Genomic DNA, 12,215 nt, shown 5'->3' with positions numbered 1-12,215 from the left:
GTTCGTTGTGAGATGTAAACTTCCAGTAATGATTCGTAGCCCTATTTCGGCGACGAATATGGGCTAAGGGTGTTACATAGCAAGCATATATATGCTCAATTAACATATCCTAAGCATATAATATAAATGCATGTATTCATTTGCATGTACAGTATTAATATCTTTTCATTTCCATTTAATTATTGAATTATGCATATATGTATATATTGAAAGCGAATTATGAAAGCACAAATTGAAATAGATTATCCGTTTATGCTTTAGCTTTTCATTTAGCTTGCTACATCTTGACATCGTCTTTAGTTACGTAGATAAATTCAATTACAAAAAATCATTAGCTTCACACACCAACCATAAACAAATATTAATTAAACATGAAATGCATACTATTTAATTTAGTTCCTCAAGACCCTAATATCTGAAACACTCGTATCTTATGATTTACCCAATCAAATCTAATTTCAACCTCATAAATATAGCACAAGACCTCTTATTATCATTATTCACTATCAAACCTCAAAGTTTTTATCTCTTACAATTAAGTCTCTAACCACACATAATTAACCAAATAATTCAATCTTGATTCAAGCTTAACTTAATATTTCCTACACAGTTCTAACATGTTCTTTCCATAAACTAACATCACACATGTATAAATTTGAGCCCTTATCATCCAAGTTCTTAAAAACTATTAACGATGGAATTTGAAGCAAAACTTCATCAATTGAATAACCTAACAAATGGACTTCTAATATCTATTATTCCTTATCTAATTTCCAACAAAAAATAAGAGGAAAACCTTACCAATACTTGGGTGAAAGCTACGACAATGGAAGGAAAATTCATGCAAGCTTCTTTTTTCTTTCTTTCTATTGTTTTCTTGTTTTCCCCGTGTATTGAAGATGGAAGAATGAAAACACTCATTCTCTTTCTTCATTTCGTATTTCTTTATGACTATAATAAACCTTAATCTATGGCGGTATGACCATAATTAAATCATGGAATAAGTAGTGGGATTTGATGGCCATGATCACTTCATGCCACCAACTCCCTACAAATTTGGTCAAATTGCTACAAGGTCTTTGGTAAGTTCCCTCTTTTAAGGCTTGTTCATTTTATAATCAATTCTTTTTCCTTTAACCAATTCACAATTTAGTCCTCATACTATAGTTAATAACTAATTTAATTTAATGCCACTTTATAATTTGACTTAGAGGTGTGCATGGGTCGGGCCGGGCTGGCCTGCCTGTGGGAGGGTTTGGGAAAAAATATAGGCCCGAAAAATAGGCTTGGGCAAAAAAATAAGGCCTGTTTAAAAAAGCAGTAAGCCTCGTGTAAGGCTTTTTGCGGGCCAGCCCAACCAATTCACTACATGACAATTTTTTTAATATTATTTTCTTATTGTTTTCTCTCTATTTTACTACTATTTTACTATTATATTGCTACTATTTTGTTGTTATTATTTAGATATTGTATAAAACTTATTTTATTGTTAACTTTTAATTATTTAAAGGCATTTGTTAATTTTGTTATTATTTTAGAAACATTTACTTGTTAAGTTGCATCTATTTTAGTGTTATTTAAGTATACATATTTTTTAAAATTTATTTTCAATTTGTTGATAAATATTTATTTGACGTTTTTAGAATTTTTGATGGTTTATATATATTTTAAAATTATATAAAAATTAATATAAAAATTAATATGGGCGAGCCGGGTCGGGCCTGGGTTTTAACATTTTTATTTGGGTTAAGCTTAGGCAAAATTTTAAGCCCATTTTACGGGCCAAGCCGGGCTCGAGCCTCGTAAACGAACCTAAATTTTTAGTTGAGCCTGACCCAAACCCAGCCCGGCCATGCACACCTCTAATTTCACTCTACGATTTTCGTATTTGATTGTACCTATTTGATTTTAAGTCAATTTAAAAAATTCAATCTTAAAATCAAATTTTCCCACCCTGTTAAAAATCGGATAATTACTTTTTTTTTCCACGAGTTGACCTATATGATTGCTCGAATACCGAATTTAAGATTTATTGCAAAAAATTAAACCACATGTCGATTCCCTAATAATTTAAAAGTAAAACGTGGATAACTAGTATTCTCTGTTTCTGAAAGAAGAATAACTCTAGTACTGAAATAAATGAACGGGGGCTTTAATGCAAGTTATTGCACAAATTTTAGGTTTCAATATTAAGTAAATTGAATATTAGACCAATTTGATCTTTGAAATTTTTGAGAGGACTCATAACGATTATGTTTTTAATCAATTGTACATTTTTATTTAGCTTATAAAATATACACATATTATCAATTTAATCATGATTTATTAAATTTAATTTCTAAAATTTTTACAATCTATTAGCATTCATACAAGATACGTAAACATCAAATACTAAATTTATTATTAAATTAATCAAAATCAGGCTCAATTGACAGAAAATATTAATACGGGAATTAATTATTTTTTTAAAAAAAAACCAATTTTCCCAATTGATAGAGACTTAAAGGTGTTTTTAGCGAAGTTTTACTAACAGTGAACTGAAGGGACGTTTTGTGGCAAATATACGAGATAAGAATGTGTTTTTAGATCTAAACTCGGCTCATGAATAGACTTGAGCCACAGCTCCTCCATCCGTTCTTTTTTCCTTTAGTGCCCTTGCATTATTTTCAATTTTCCAGAACGACCACACCGCAAAGAAATTGTTGGGAATAATAAAAGAATAATTATATTTAAAAAAAAAAGAACAAGCAAATTTGTGGGTAAGTTTGAGATCATCTTTTATGGTGGTGAAGAACTGAAGATCATATTAGGAAATTGAATATCTAATGTGTAGTATGCATTTGTGCAACAACCACCCCGTAACATAGTGAAGAGACAGACAGAGACACTGTTTACTTGGAAACAGGGAAAATTACAATAAATTCACATATTATTTCATACCGAGGATAACAATATCAGATAAGTGTTAAAACAGCATCTGAATAATAACAAGGTAGCCCATTCACATGGCAGTTTCAATTTCATCAGAGTTCACCGCAACTCCATTCGGAGCATCTTCGGATCGAAGCTGAGCAGAAACATCATCAATAGCAGAGTTCAACTGAGCAATCTTCTCGGTCAGTATCTTTCGTGTTTTCTGCAACACAAACCCCACTCATTACCATTTAGAGGACGCATGTTTAATCCGTAATCACTGGTCCTTCAGACGCCAATAATTATAGACAAAAAAGGTGTGGGCGGGGGGGGGGGGAGTTACCTCCAAAGCTTTTTCTTCATCATATATGAATTTAGGTAGTCTCTTCATTAGATCCTTTCTATCAGCTCCAGCTACTGCCTTGCTGATCTATTGAAGAATAACAAGAAAACCCAAATTGAACATCGTATAAGCCATGAAAATAAATAGTGCAGGTTATACAAAAAGCCAAACACAAATAATATTTCCCAGAGTTCTGCAGGTCTGAATCATCTAAATAGAAAAATCAGAAACTATAAAACCAGAACGAATTGATGAATCAATGGAGGTGTTTTATTTCACTTGAACAGATAACAAATATACATAATGGAGAAACAAGGAGATATTTTAGTGCAATTTTGCATCCATTTGCAATGCTAATATCACCTGGGGAGCAAATACACATCCAAGTGCACCAACCACAAGTCCTCCCAAAATAAAACCTCCAACAAAGATGCCTGCACTGCTTGGTCTTTCACCATCACTAAGGACACAAGAAGAGAAAGACTCCCACTGAGTATTTCTATAATATTAATGTCCACAACAGAACATCCAAAAACAACATAACAAACTTAAGGTATGTTACTCAAGACTTAGATATGAACGTCTGTTACATGTATGTCTTTGACATGGGTATATTCAAAATTTTCTAAGTATTTGGATGGTCTTTGGAGTGTCATCTCTCCGTATCCAATCCAAATGTGTCTGAAACATACACTTGAAGAAAAATAAAAAGTTAGACCAACATAGAACTTAAGTATTTAGTTGATAATGCTTTCATTAGTAGGTGCCAGTTACAGGACTACTTGTACGTACTATTATGCATTCTTGTGCTCCGAACGTGATCAGTGATGATACCTGTAGGAAGCTTGAACTGTTACTACTGGCCTTCTAGAGGAAGAAAGATGCAGTTTTCCTAAGCCATTAGAATTGAATGACGAGTTTGTGGGACTAGCACCCCCTGCTGTCTTTAAATGTGAGCCTAAACACACACACAAAAAAAAGTAAGGAACAAAACAATGATACAGCTTTGGTGTAGACATATAATAGAAAATAGAATTAATATTAGTTTAGTTTTGCGTTTGTATAAAGAGCAAAGACAACCAATTTTCTGATTTCAAAGAATGGACATGAACATGATGACGATAATGATGATATAATCTAAAAATCTGAATCAACACTAAAACCCAGATTCTTGTTGTAAAAGATCTGAACGGCTGAACTAAAATAAACAAACAATCATGAGCGTCATGTCAAACAATCAATTCCAACCAAGCTATAACCTTTAGCGAATCCAATCGTTATCTTTCATCTTTAGCTTATAGCATTTGCAGTCGGTTATTGCCCCAGGGTTTTAGGGTACACCAAGTCAAATATTTTACAAGTATGCTAACATATTTAAAGAATGAATAAGGCCTATTGTAATTATTCTACTACCCTCCCACAGCTTCAATATTGAAAATTTAATCAAAGTCCACAGATACAACGATGATAGATCATATTCCTTCAAAATTTTTTTCTGCATTACTATCTTATTTCACTGAATAAAAAATAAAAAATAACAAGTACAGTTTAGGGCAATCAAAATTAAGCAGGGTCTTGAACCCAAAAAAAATCATGGAAATGACTAGTGTAGAACTAAATGCAGCTAAAAGTTTTCAGCTAGTGCAATAAATCCGACGGCCTAAGCAAGAAAGAAGAGGAGAGTATTAATTTATTATGCATTAGAACTTAGAAGTTGAATTATATTCCATTTAAAATAAAGTTGATTAGAACGAATGAACAGAAAAAAAGAAGATCAGAAGGAAAAAAGAAGAGAGATGAAGTAAAGGAATTATATTACCAGAAGAAGATAATTGGAATGGAAGACTTGTGGGCAAAACCAAAGAATTAGAGAGGATAGTCATAATTTAAGAGAGAGAGAGAGAGAGAGAGAGAGAGAAATACAAAGGAAAGGAAGCAGGTGAGAATTGAAAGCAGGGAAGTTGATTTTGACTTTGATAAGCCCCGCGGTGGAAGTTGTTGGGCCAGGCCTAACTTCTTCAATGGCGCCCGTTGTTTACTTATATTTCTGAAATATAGATATTTATCAGTTCTGGGACATCATGAGGGTTTGTGTGCTGGTTCAGAATTTGTAGTCCAATACTCCAATTCTGTCATGCAGTGTTACAAGTTATTTTAATATTAATTTAATAAATATATATATTTAGTCGAAAAATTATAAATTTAATTTAAAATATTTTTAAAAATTATAAATATTATTATAATAATATTTTATTTTTATTTTATATAAATTAAAAAATTTAAAACACTAAAAAATAATAGAGGTCCAAGAATCAAACTGGAATTGACGAAAATTTGTATATAAAATCTTTACCCTCTACCTATAGCTCATTTATTATTAACATTTTTATAAACATATTTTTACATAAAGATTTTACTTTTACACACGTGAGTGTGATATAATCCAACGTTCTAAAATCAAATTAATTCAACTAAAACATGATACAACTCCCATTGTATGCTTGCAAATTGATTTTAACCGAGCAAAGTGAATGGCTTTTGGCAGAGAATCCACTTAAAATTGTTAAATCAACCTAGACAATCGATAGTGTACCAACTTGACATATTTATGTGCTTTATTCAATTTGGCGTTGTGCCTTTCTACTGTTTTTCTTTTCTTTTCTTTTTCTATTTTATTTTTTCGATTTATTCAATTATATTTCCTTTGTTATTTTTTTTTATTATGAGCAACTAAATCAATTTCTAACCAAAGGTAAACCAAAATTTGGTATTTGAGTTGTGAGATCCGAAATCGTGTTTAACCCTTCTCGTTAAGGTATTTGTTTTTTCTCCAAGTCAAGAGATAGATAGGATCGTCTCATAGTATTGTTTTTAGCTCCGTGTCAAGAAGGATCCTTTATACAGTGTTGGGAACAATACACAGTTGGTACAATTAATTTGGTGCCGAATTACTTTACCGAAGAACAAGTTGCTGAGGTTTGATTGGTAGTGCAGTTGGGTGACGTCGTGGGATTAAGTGATCTAATTTAAATGATTCACGCGGTTGAGATCGTTAACTAGAGTATGATTCTTCTAGCTTGTAAGGCCGCTGACGGATTAAGTCGTGAAAGCATCTTTTGGGGTTATTCATTCGATAAGGGTTAATCATTGGGTGGTTCCCACGATTATTTACGATTAAGGAAGAATTGGTTGTTGAGGTGTCCTTAATCACTATATATATAACTGCCCACCCAACGAAGTTCTAGTATTCTGTTACTATTTATAGAGATATGGTATTTGAAGTAAAATTTGAATGAGTAAGGTATTAGTTTTAACTAAGTATAAGACTCTGTGAATGCACCAACTGGCGAATCTTGTGTTTGGCGAGCTCAGTAGTTTGGTAAACTCTCCTGTGGAGTATACGTCACCCCAGTTGTTTAGGCGTTTAAGTTAAGTTCGTAATTTGATAGAATTAGTTATTATTTTTGGGTGTGACGATTTAGTTAGTCTAATGAGAACTGGTTAGAATGGAACTAAGTTACTATAGTTGATAAGACTAAAATTATGGTGGAGTACTTAGTCACGATTATCGGGGGAGAGTTAGTGGGCTAATTTGACTTTTCCACTAAGCCTTACTTCCGTGTTTAGTTGTATAAAGTTAGTAGTGACTTCTTGGGCAAGTTTTATGTCTTCTTCGCATTCATTTTGCTTCTAGATTTTTCTCTACTCTCACTCCTTCTGAAACTTAAGACCAGAAACCTACTTGAAGTTGGGTTTGCTGTATTTAGCCAACTTATTCGTTCATTTTAGCACCCTGACAACTATTGATGAGCTTTAGGTTATTTTCTTGGTTATTTACGTGATCTCACCAATGCATGCTTTAGTGTTAGATTTGTATGTAAGGAAGGAAACTTCCTAAATCTGGGTTTTATGATTATGTTTCTTGCAAGCATATTTAATTTATGGTATAGCGATATGATAAGTTTAACTATCTATATTATAGCTCAAGATACTCTTGAAGGTTCTTGTGATAAGGGTAAAGGTCCTACTATTTAGACTTATTGCACTTTCTGGTGAGTTCCATCTTACATCCATGTGTGTATTGTCTTTGTTAATATTTTGCTTAAGGTAAGTATTCATGCCCTATAAAGATGAAATGTCTGTATATGAATGATGGTTGTTCGGAGTTGGCGTATCTGTGTTAAAGAGTAAGGACTATTCTTCATGTTTAAACCATTACCTTTTACTTTGGCAACCATTACCTTTTACTCTGGTAAGAATGATTTGAACTGAATCATAGATATGATGGTTAAGGAAAATATATTCATGGTATTGTCTTGAATGGACTGTACATTGAACTAGTAGACCGCGATACATGAAAAATGTTATGTAGCCTCTAGTAGGGCAATTTTACATTTCAAACCAGATTGTCAAATCACAACAAAAGAAATAAATGATATGGCTCTAACTGAAGGATCTGAGTACATAGTTAATATGAAGAAAGTTTGTCTAAATGGTGTCATGGGTGTACTGTATACGCCAAAGGAAAGGTAACAGGCGTATAGATTGTCTGTGTACGGTACTCGCCATCTAGCATATAGTGCGATTGTTTGACTCTTTGAAATGGTGCATTTGGGTGTATTAGTAAATATTTGATATGTTTTCTCTAGGAACTCACTAAGTTCTTTGAACTTGGTTAATTACCTCTCATTCTCAGGCTTGTTGTAGAAGTAAAAGAAGTGTTGTTGGACTATGCCAGAAGACAATTTGTGTTGTGAGATTTCTAGTGTTTTGTATTATGCATGACATAGCGGGGTGATGTCAAGATGTTTAATTTTGAAGAATGAATCTTGTATTTAAACTTATGTTCACGAAAGTGTGATTCTAATGAATTTACAATTAAGTATTTATAGTGATACAATGTGCTCTTTTAATTAGTCTTGTACGTCAAATGGTTTATACTTCATATCACCTTAAACTATAGTTTAAGTTAGTTGCACCAAAAACATTTTTTATGATAATGGTTTAAAGTAGTGACATAATATTATTGGATCCTCCTTAAGGATTGAGTTTGAAGTGTTTCAAGTTTTGGAATCAGAGCTAAGGTTTATCTAGTTCTCAAAAAAACTGAAGGCAATGTCACACTCCTATCATGCATATTACACCTCTAGCTTAGTCCTTAATGCTTTGTACTATGATAAATCTTCTTTTGTATTGAGATAAGAAAATGTCTGATAGCTCTAAATAAGCCGTTATGAGGAAACAAAAAGTCATGTGCCTACCTAAGAACAAGCTACTACTGCCAACAACTTGGGTAATACAAAAAATGCATTTAGAAATGTGTTTTTCGTGATGATGACTTAGTTGTTTGATCAATTCATTGTAAACAACTAATAACCTAAACCACAATTATCAGCCACAACCTAAAGTGGTTCTTGCTCCACCTTTACCTACTACAACTCAACCTAAGGTTGATTCTATAAGAGAGATTCGAAAAATAGGTGCCAAAGAGTTCCTTAGTGATAAGTGAAATGTAACAGCATGTTTCAGTGAAATCAAAATAGTGGTCTTGGGACCACAAATGTGAAGTCAAAAAATTTATTTTATTACTTTTTTATGGTCTACAACATTATAGTATTATCGTATAAAAATTTTGTTAAGAAATTTTACCATTTACAGCTCAATTTGATAAAAAGAACCAAATCGCGTAAAATGAAAAAGTTGAGTTCTAATAGCTAAAGGTATTAAATAGCTATGGAACTTTAAAGTGGAGGTCTTTATATGGTAATTGGACCGTTATTATGTTAGTGGATGATAATGGCTTGGAAAATTTGAAATTTGGCTTAGTTATTAAGGTTAATTTTGGAAATTAGTAAATAAAGATTAAATAAATAAAACAATTAAAGCCTTCATCTTTTAATTTCTTCTTCAACCGAATATCAATAAAAAAGAAGCTATTTTTTCACTTCACATTCAGCCAAGCTTGTAAGCTCAATTAGGTATGCATTTTTGTCGTGTTTTTGAAAATTTCTATGTTTCCGGGATCGTTGTAGCTCAATCTAGCTAGCCTGGGGACTAATTTGCAAAACTGTTAAACTATTAGGGTTTTTCCATTGATGAGTATGCTTGGATTTTAATGTTTAATGATAGAAAATGAATGGTTGTTGTTAGATAATAACTTTTGTAAAGGATTTTTTGATGAAATTATCAATTAGGGGTTAAATTAAAAAATGGAAAATATTTTGTGGTAAAATTATGAATTTGTGAAATATATGGGCTGCTATTAGTATGTATAGAAATCAGCTAGGCTTGGGTAAGGGATAAATTGCATGAATTTTATTTTCTGAGCCTAGGTACTAAAGACTAAATTGCAAAGAAATTAAAAGTATAGGGGAAAATGGTAATTTTTCCAAAAATATGTTTTGGATTAAATTAAATTAATTATATGTTGAAATTAGTTAAATTTATCTGTATAGATCTAGTTAGACCTCGTACAGAGTTAGATCGAGGCAAAGAGAAAGTCTCGAAATAATCACCTCTATATCTACATATATTCGTCGAGGTACGTTCGTGTAATTAAATTGTGTATTTATATGCTTTAATTGAATTATATGTATGTGAATTGTATCATTGCCATGTATGAATATCGATTGCATATTCAACAACGTACGACGATTATTAAGTCCCATTTAAACCTTAGGAATTCGTAAGATACAAATGACATGTCATTAGGGTTACCGATTTCAGCTCGAGAGAGCTTACCGTTATTCAGCTCACATGAGCTTACCGTTACTCAGCTCGTATGAGCTTACTGATTACAGCTTGTAAGAACATACCGATTCTTAGCTCGTATGAGCATACATGTACAGGAATTGACAGATTACAGTTTAGCACACCATGTGTGAGCTACCCGAGTATCCAACAATATTCTAAATGGTTCAATGGGCATAATTTTGTTACAAGACTATATGAGTTCGATACGAACTATTACGGGTATATACAGGAAATATATGGAAAGGTTATTACATGATATATAGTTGAATGTAATGGATGATACATGAATATGGAAATTTGATTATTTATTGAGCTCATCCTTGAATTGGTATATATATATGTGATTTTACATGGCTAACATGTTGGTGAATATGTGTTTAGGCACTTGGCCAAGTTGTTGGGATATGTATTGTTTACTTATCTTATATGTGAATAAATGGTAAGTTAAATTCTATGTTATATGAACTAACTAAGCTTAAATGCTTACTTTGTGTTATTTTTCGTGTTTAATAGTGAATCGGAAGCCCGTTCGGGTTGGAAGCTTGTCGGAGTTATATCACACTATCTTTTGGCTCCTTTGGTACATTTGGTTTAATTTTGGTTTTAATGGCATGTATAGGTTATTTTGGCTAATGTTGGCCTATATGTTTTTGTTGTGATTATAGCTATTTGATTTGGCTTGTGTTTTGGTATATTTTGGTATGTACATAAAATGCCTTATAAGGTTGATGTGTAAATTGACTTGTGCTTGAATGATGAAAGATAAAATAGTAGTTGATTATACATATGAGGTATGTATTATAACTTGGTGTGATTTGGTGCTATGCTATGGTAAGCATATATGTATTTGATGCTATTGATTATCTGTACAATTGGTACCAATGGTAAGTTTTGGTAAATGAATTACATGTTGTGTATTGATGCAATTATACACATGAGTTGGTTGATCACTTGGTTACATGGACCACATGGTTGTACATAATTATACTTGTCATTTGAGGTGCCTAAGGGCATATTGGTTGTATGTGAATATACCACATGTTTAAAGCTTATTCATGCTTGTTTTGGATACTTGATTATAGCTAGTGTATGTGTGCATTTTTTGGTGTAGGTTGGTGTCAAATTGGGTGAGAAATATGGCTTGTAAAATGGCCTATTTTCGTCCACACGGTAGAGACAAGGGCGTGTGTCTCAGCCGTGTGTGACACATGGCCAAGTGACACAGCTATGTGTCCCCTATATCTTTCAAGGGGTTATAAGTTAGGTTGTTACACGGCCTAGCACGCGACCTGGTACACGGGCGTGTGAGGATATTTCGAAGGGTACACGGCTTAGCATATAAGCATGTGGTTTGGCCGTGTGACCTAAGTCAGTGAGTTACATGGGTAAGGACACGGGCTGGGACACAGCCGTGTGTCCCTATTTCGAATGTCCACACGGCCTAAGACACGAGTGTGTCTGTTGGTCGCATGACCCCTGCAGCTTTGAAGATTTGCAATGTTTTCTGAAAAATTCATCGAGTTTCTGATTTAGTCTCGACTTGTTTCTAACGCATATTTAGGGCCTCGATGGCTCGTATACAGTATGTATGATTTGGATTGGTTTTATTATGAATATTGATAAGTTATGAAATTATCAAAATTCTGTTTGTTTGTATTGTAAACTTTGGTAATATTTTGTAACCCTGTTCCGGCGACAGATACGGGTTAGGGGTGCTACAGGAAATGACCCCACTGTGGCAACAATATTTATGCTTTGATTGACCTACGGTCTATTCATTATTACATTTATACTAAGGTCATAGAGCGTCTTAACCTTGAGATAGAGTGTAACACCCCTTACCCGTGTTCGACGCTGGAACAGGGTACGAGGCATTACCGAGCTCACATCACAAGCAAATGAACAATTCCGAACCATGAGTTTTCGTCCAAATTAAAACCATTTGCAAACAATCATAAAGTCCCTAATACGAGCATATGAGGCTCAAAATGTGCTTTGGAAGTAGTTCGGGACTAAACCAAGAACTTTTAGAAATTTTACAAAACTTAGAAAATTTTCCACTATATATGGGTCACACGCCCGTGTGAATATAGGACACGCCCGTGTGGGCAGGCTGTGTGGTCACACACGCTCTTGTCCTGATCTTGTGTTACTCTCTGACTTGTAACTCATGAACAAATTGAAATCACACGGCCAAGTCACACAC

At 33.2% G+C, this 12,215-nt stretch overlaps 1 protein-coding gene across 1 annotated transcript; it reads right to left on the bottom strand.

The window, feature by feature from the left end:
• Window positions 1-2,776: 2,776 nt before the first annotated feature.
• LOC108465644 (uncharacterized) lies at window positions 2,777-5,251 on the bottom strand. The gene is made up of 5 exons (XM_017766015.2): window positions 5,076-5,251; window positions 4,091-4,214; window positions 3,620-3,716; window positions 3,257-3,343; window positions 2,777-3,136 (listed from the first exon to the last, which is right to left on the bottom strand). Exons 1-5 carry the CDS (start codon window positions 5,137-5,139, stop codon window positions 3,002-3,004), a joined length of 507 nt encoding a protein of 168 aa, XP_017621504.1. The 5' UTR covers window positions 5,140-5,251; the 3' UTR covers window positions 2,777-3,001.
• Between the last annotated feature and the right edge of the window lie 6,964 nt (window positions 5,252-12,215).

This window comes from Gossypium arboreum, chromosome 3, assembly GCF_025698485.1.
Source record: "Gossypium arboreum isolate Shixiya-1 chromosome 3, ASM2569848v2, whole genome shotgun sequence".
NCBI classification, from domain to species: Eukaryota; Viridiplantae; Streptophyta; class Magnoliopsida; order Malvales; family Malvaceae; genus Gossypium; species Gossypium arboreum.
Note: the sequence above shows the minus strand (reverse complement) of the source record. Positions and strands in the feature narration are given on the sequence as shown.

What these genes read in the sequence shown, in the direction of transcription:
- LOC108465644 (XM_017766015.2), bottom strand. Translation starts at nt 5,139, where the DNA reads ATGACTATCCTCTCTAATTCTTTGGTTTTGCCCACAAGTCTTCCATTC. An exon ending in ACAGTTCAAGCTTCCTACAG is followed by an intron (nt 3,717 to 4,090) that starts GTATCATCACTG and finishes TTGTGTCCTTAG; the next exon opens with TGATGGTGAAAGACCAAGCA. An exon ending in GATGTGTATTTGCTCCCCAG is followed by an intron (nt 3,344 to 3,619) that starts GTGATATTAGCA and finishes ATTCTTCAATAG; the next exon opens with ATCAGCAAGGCAGTAGCTGG.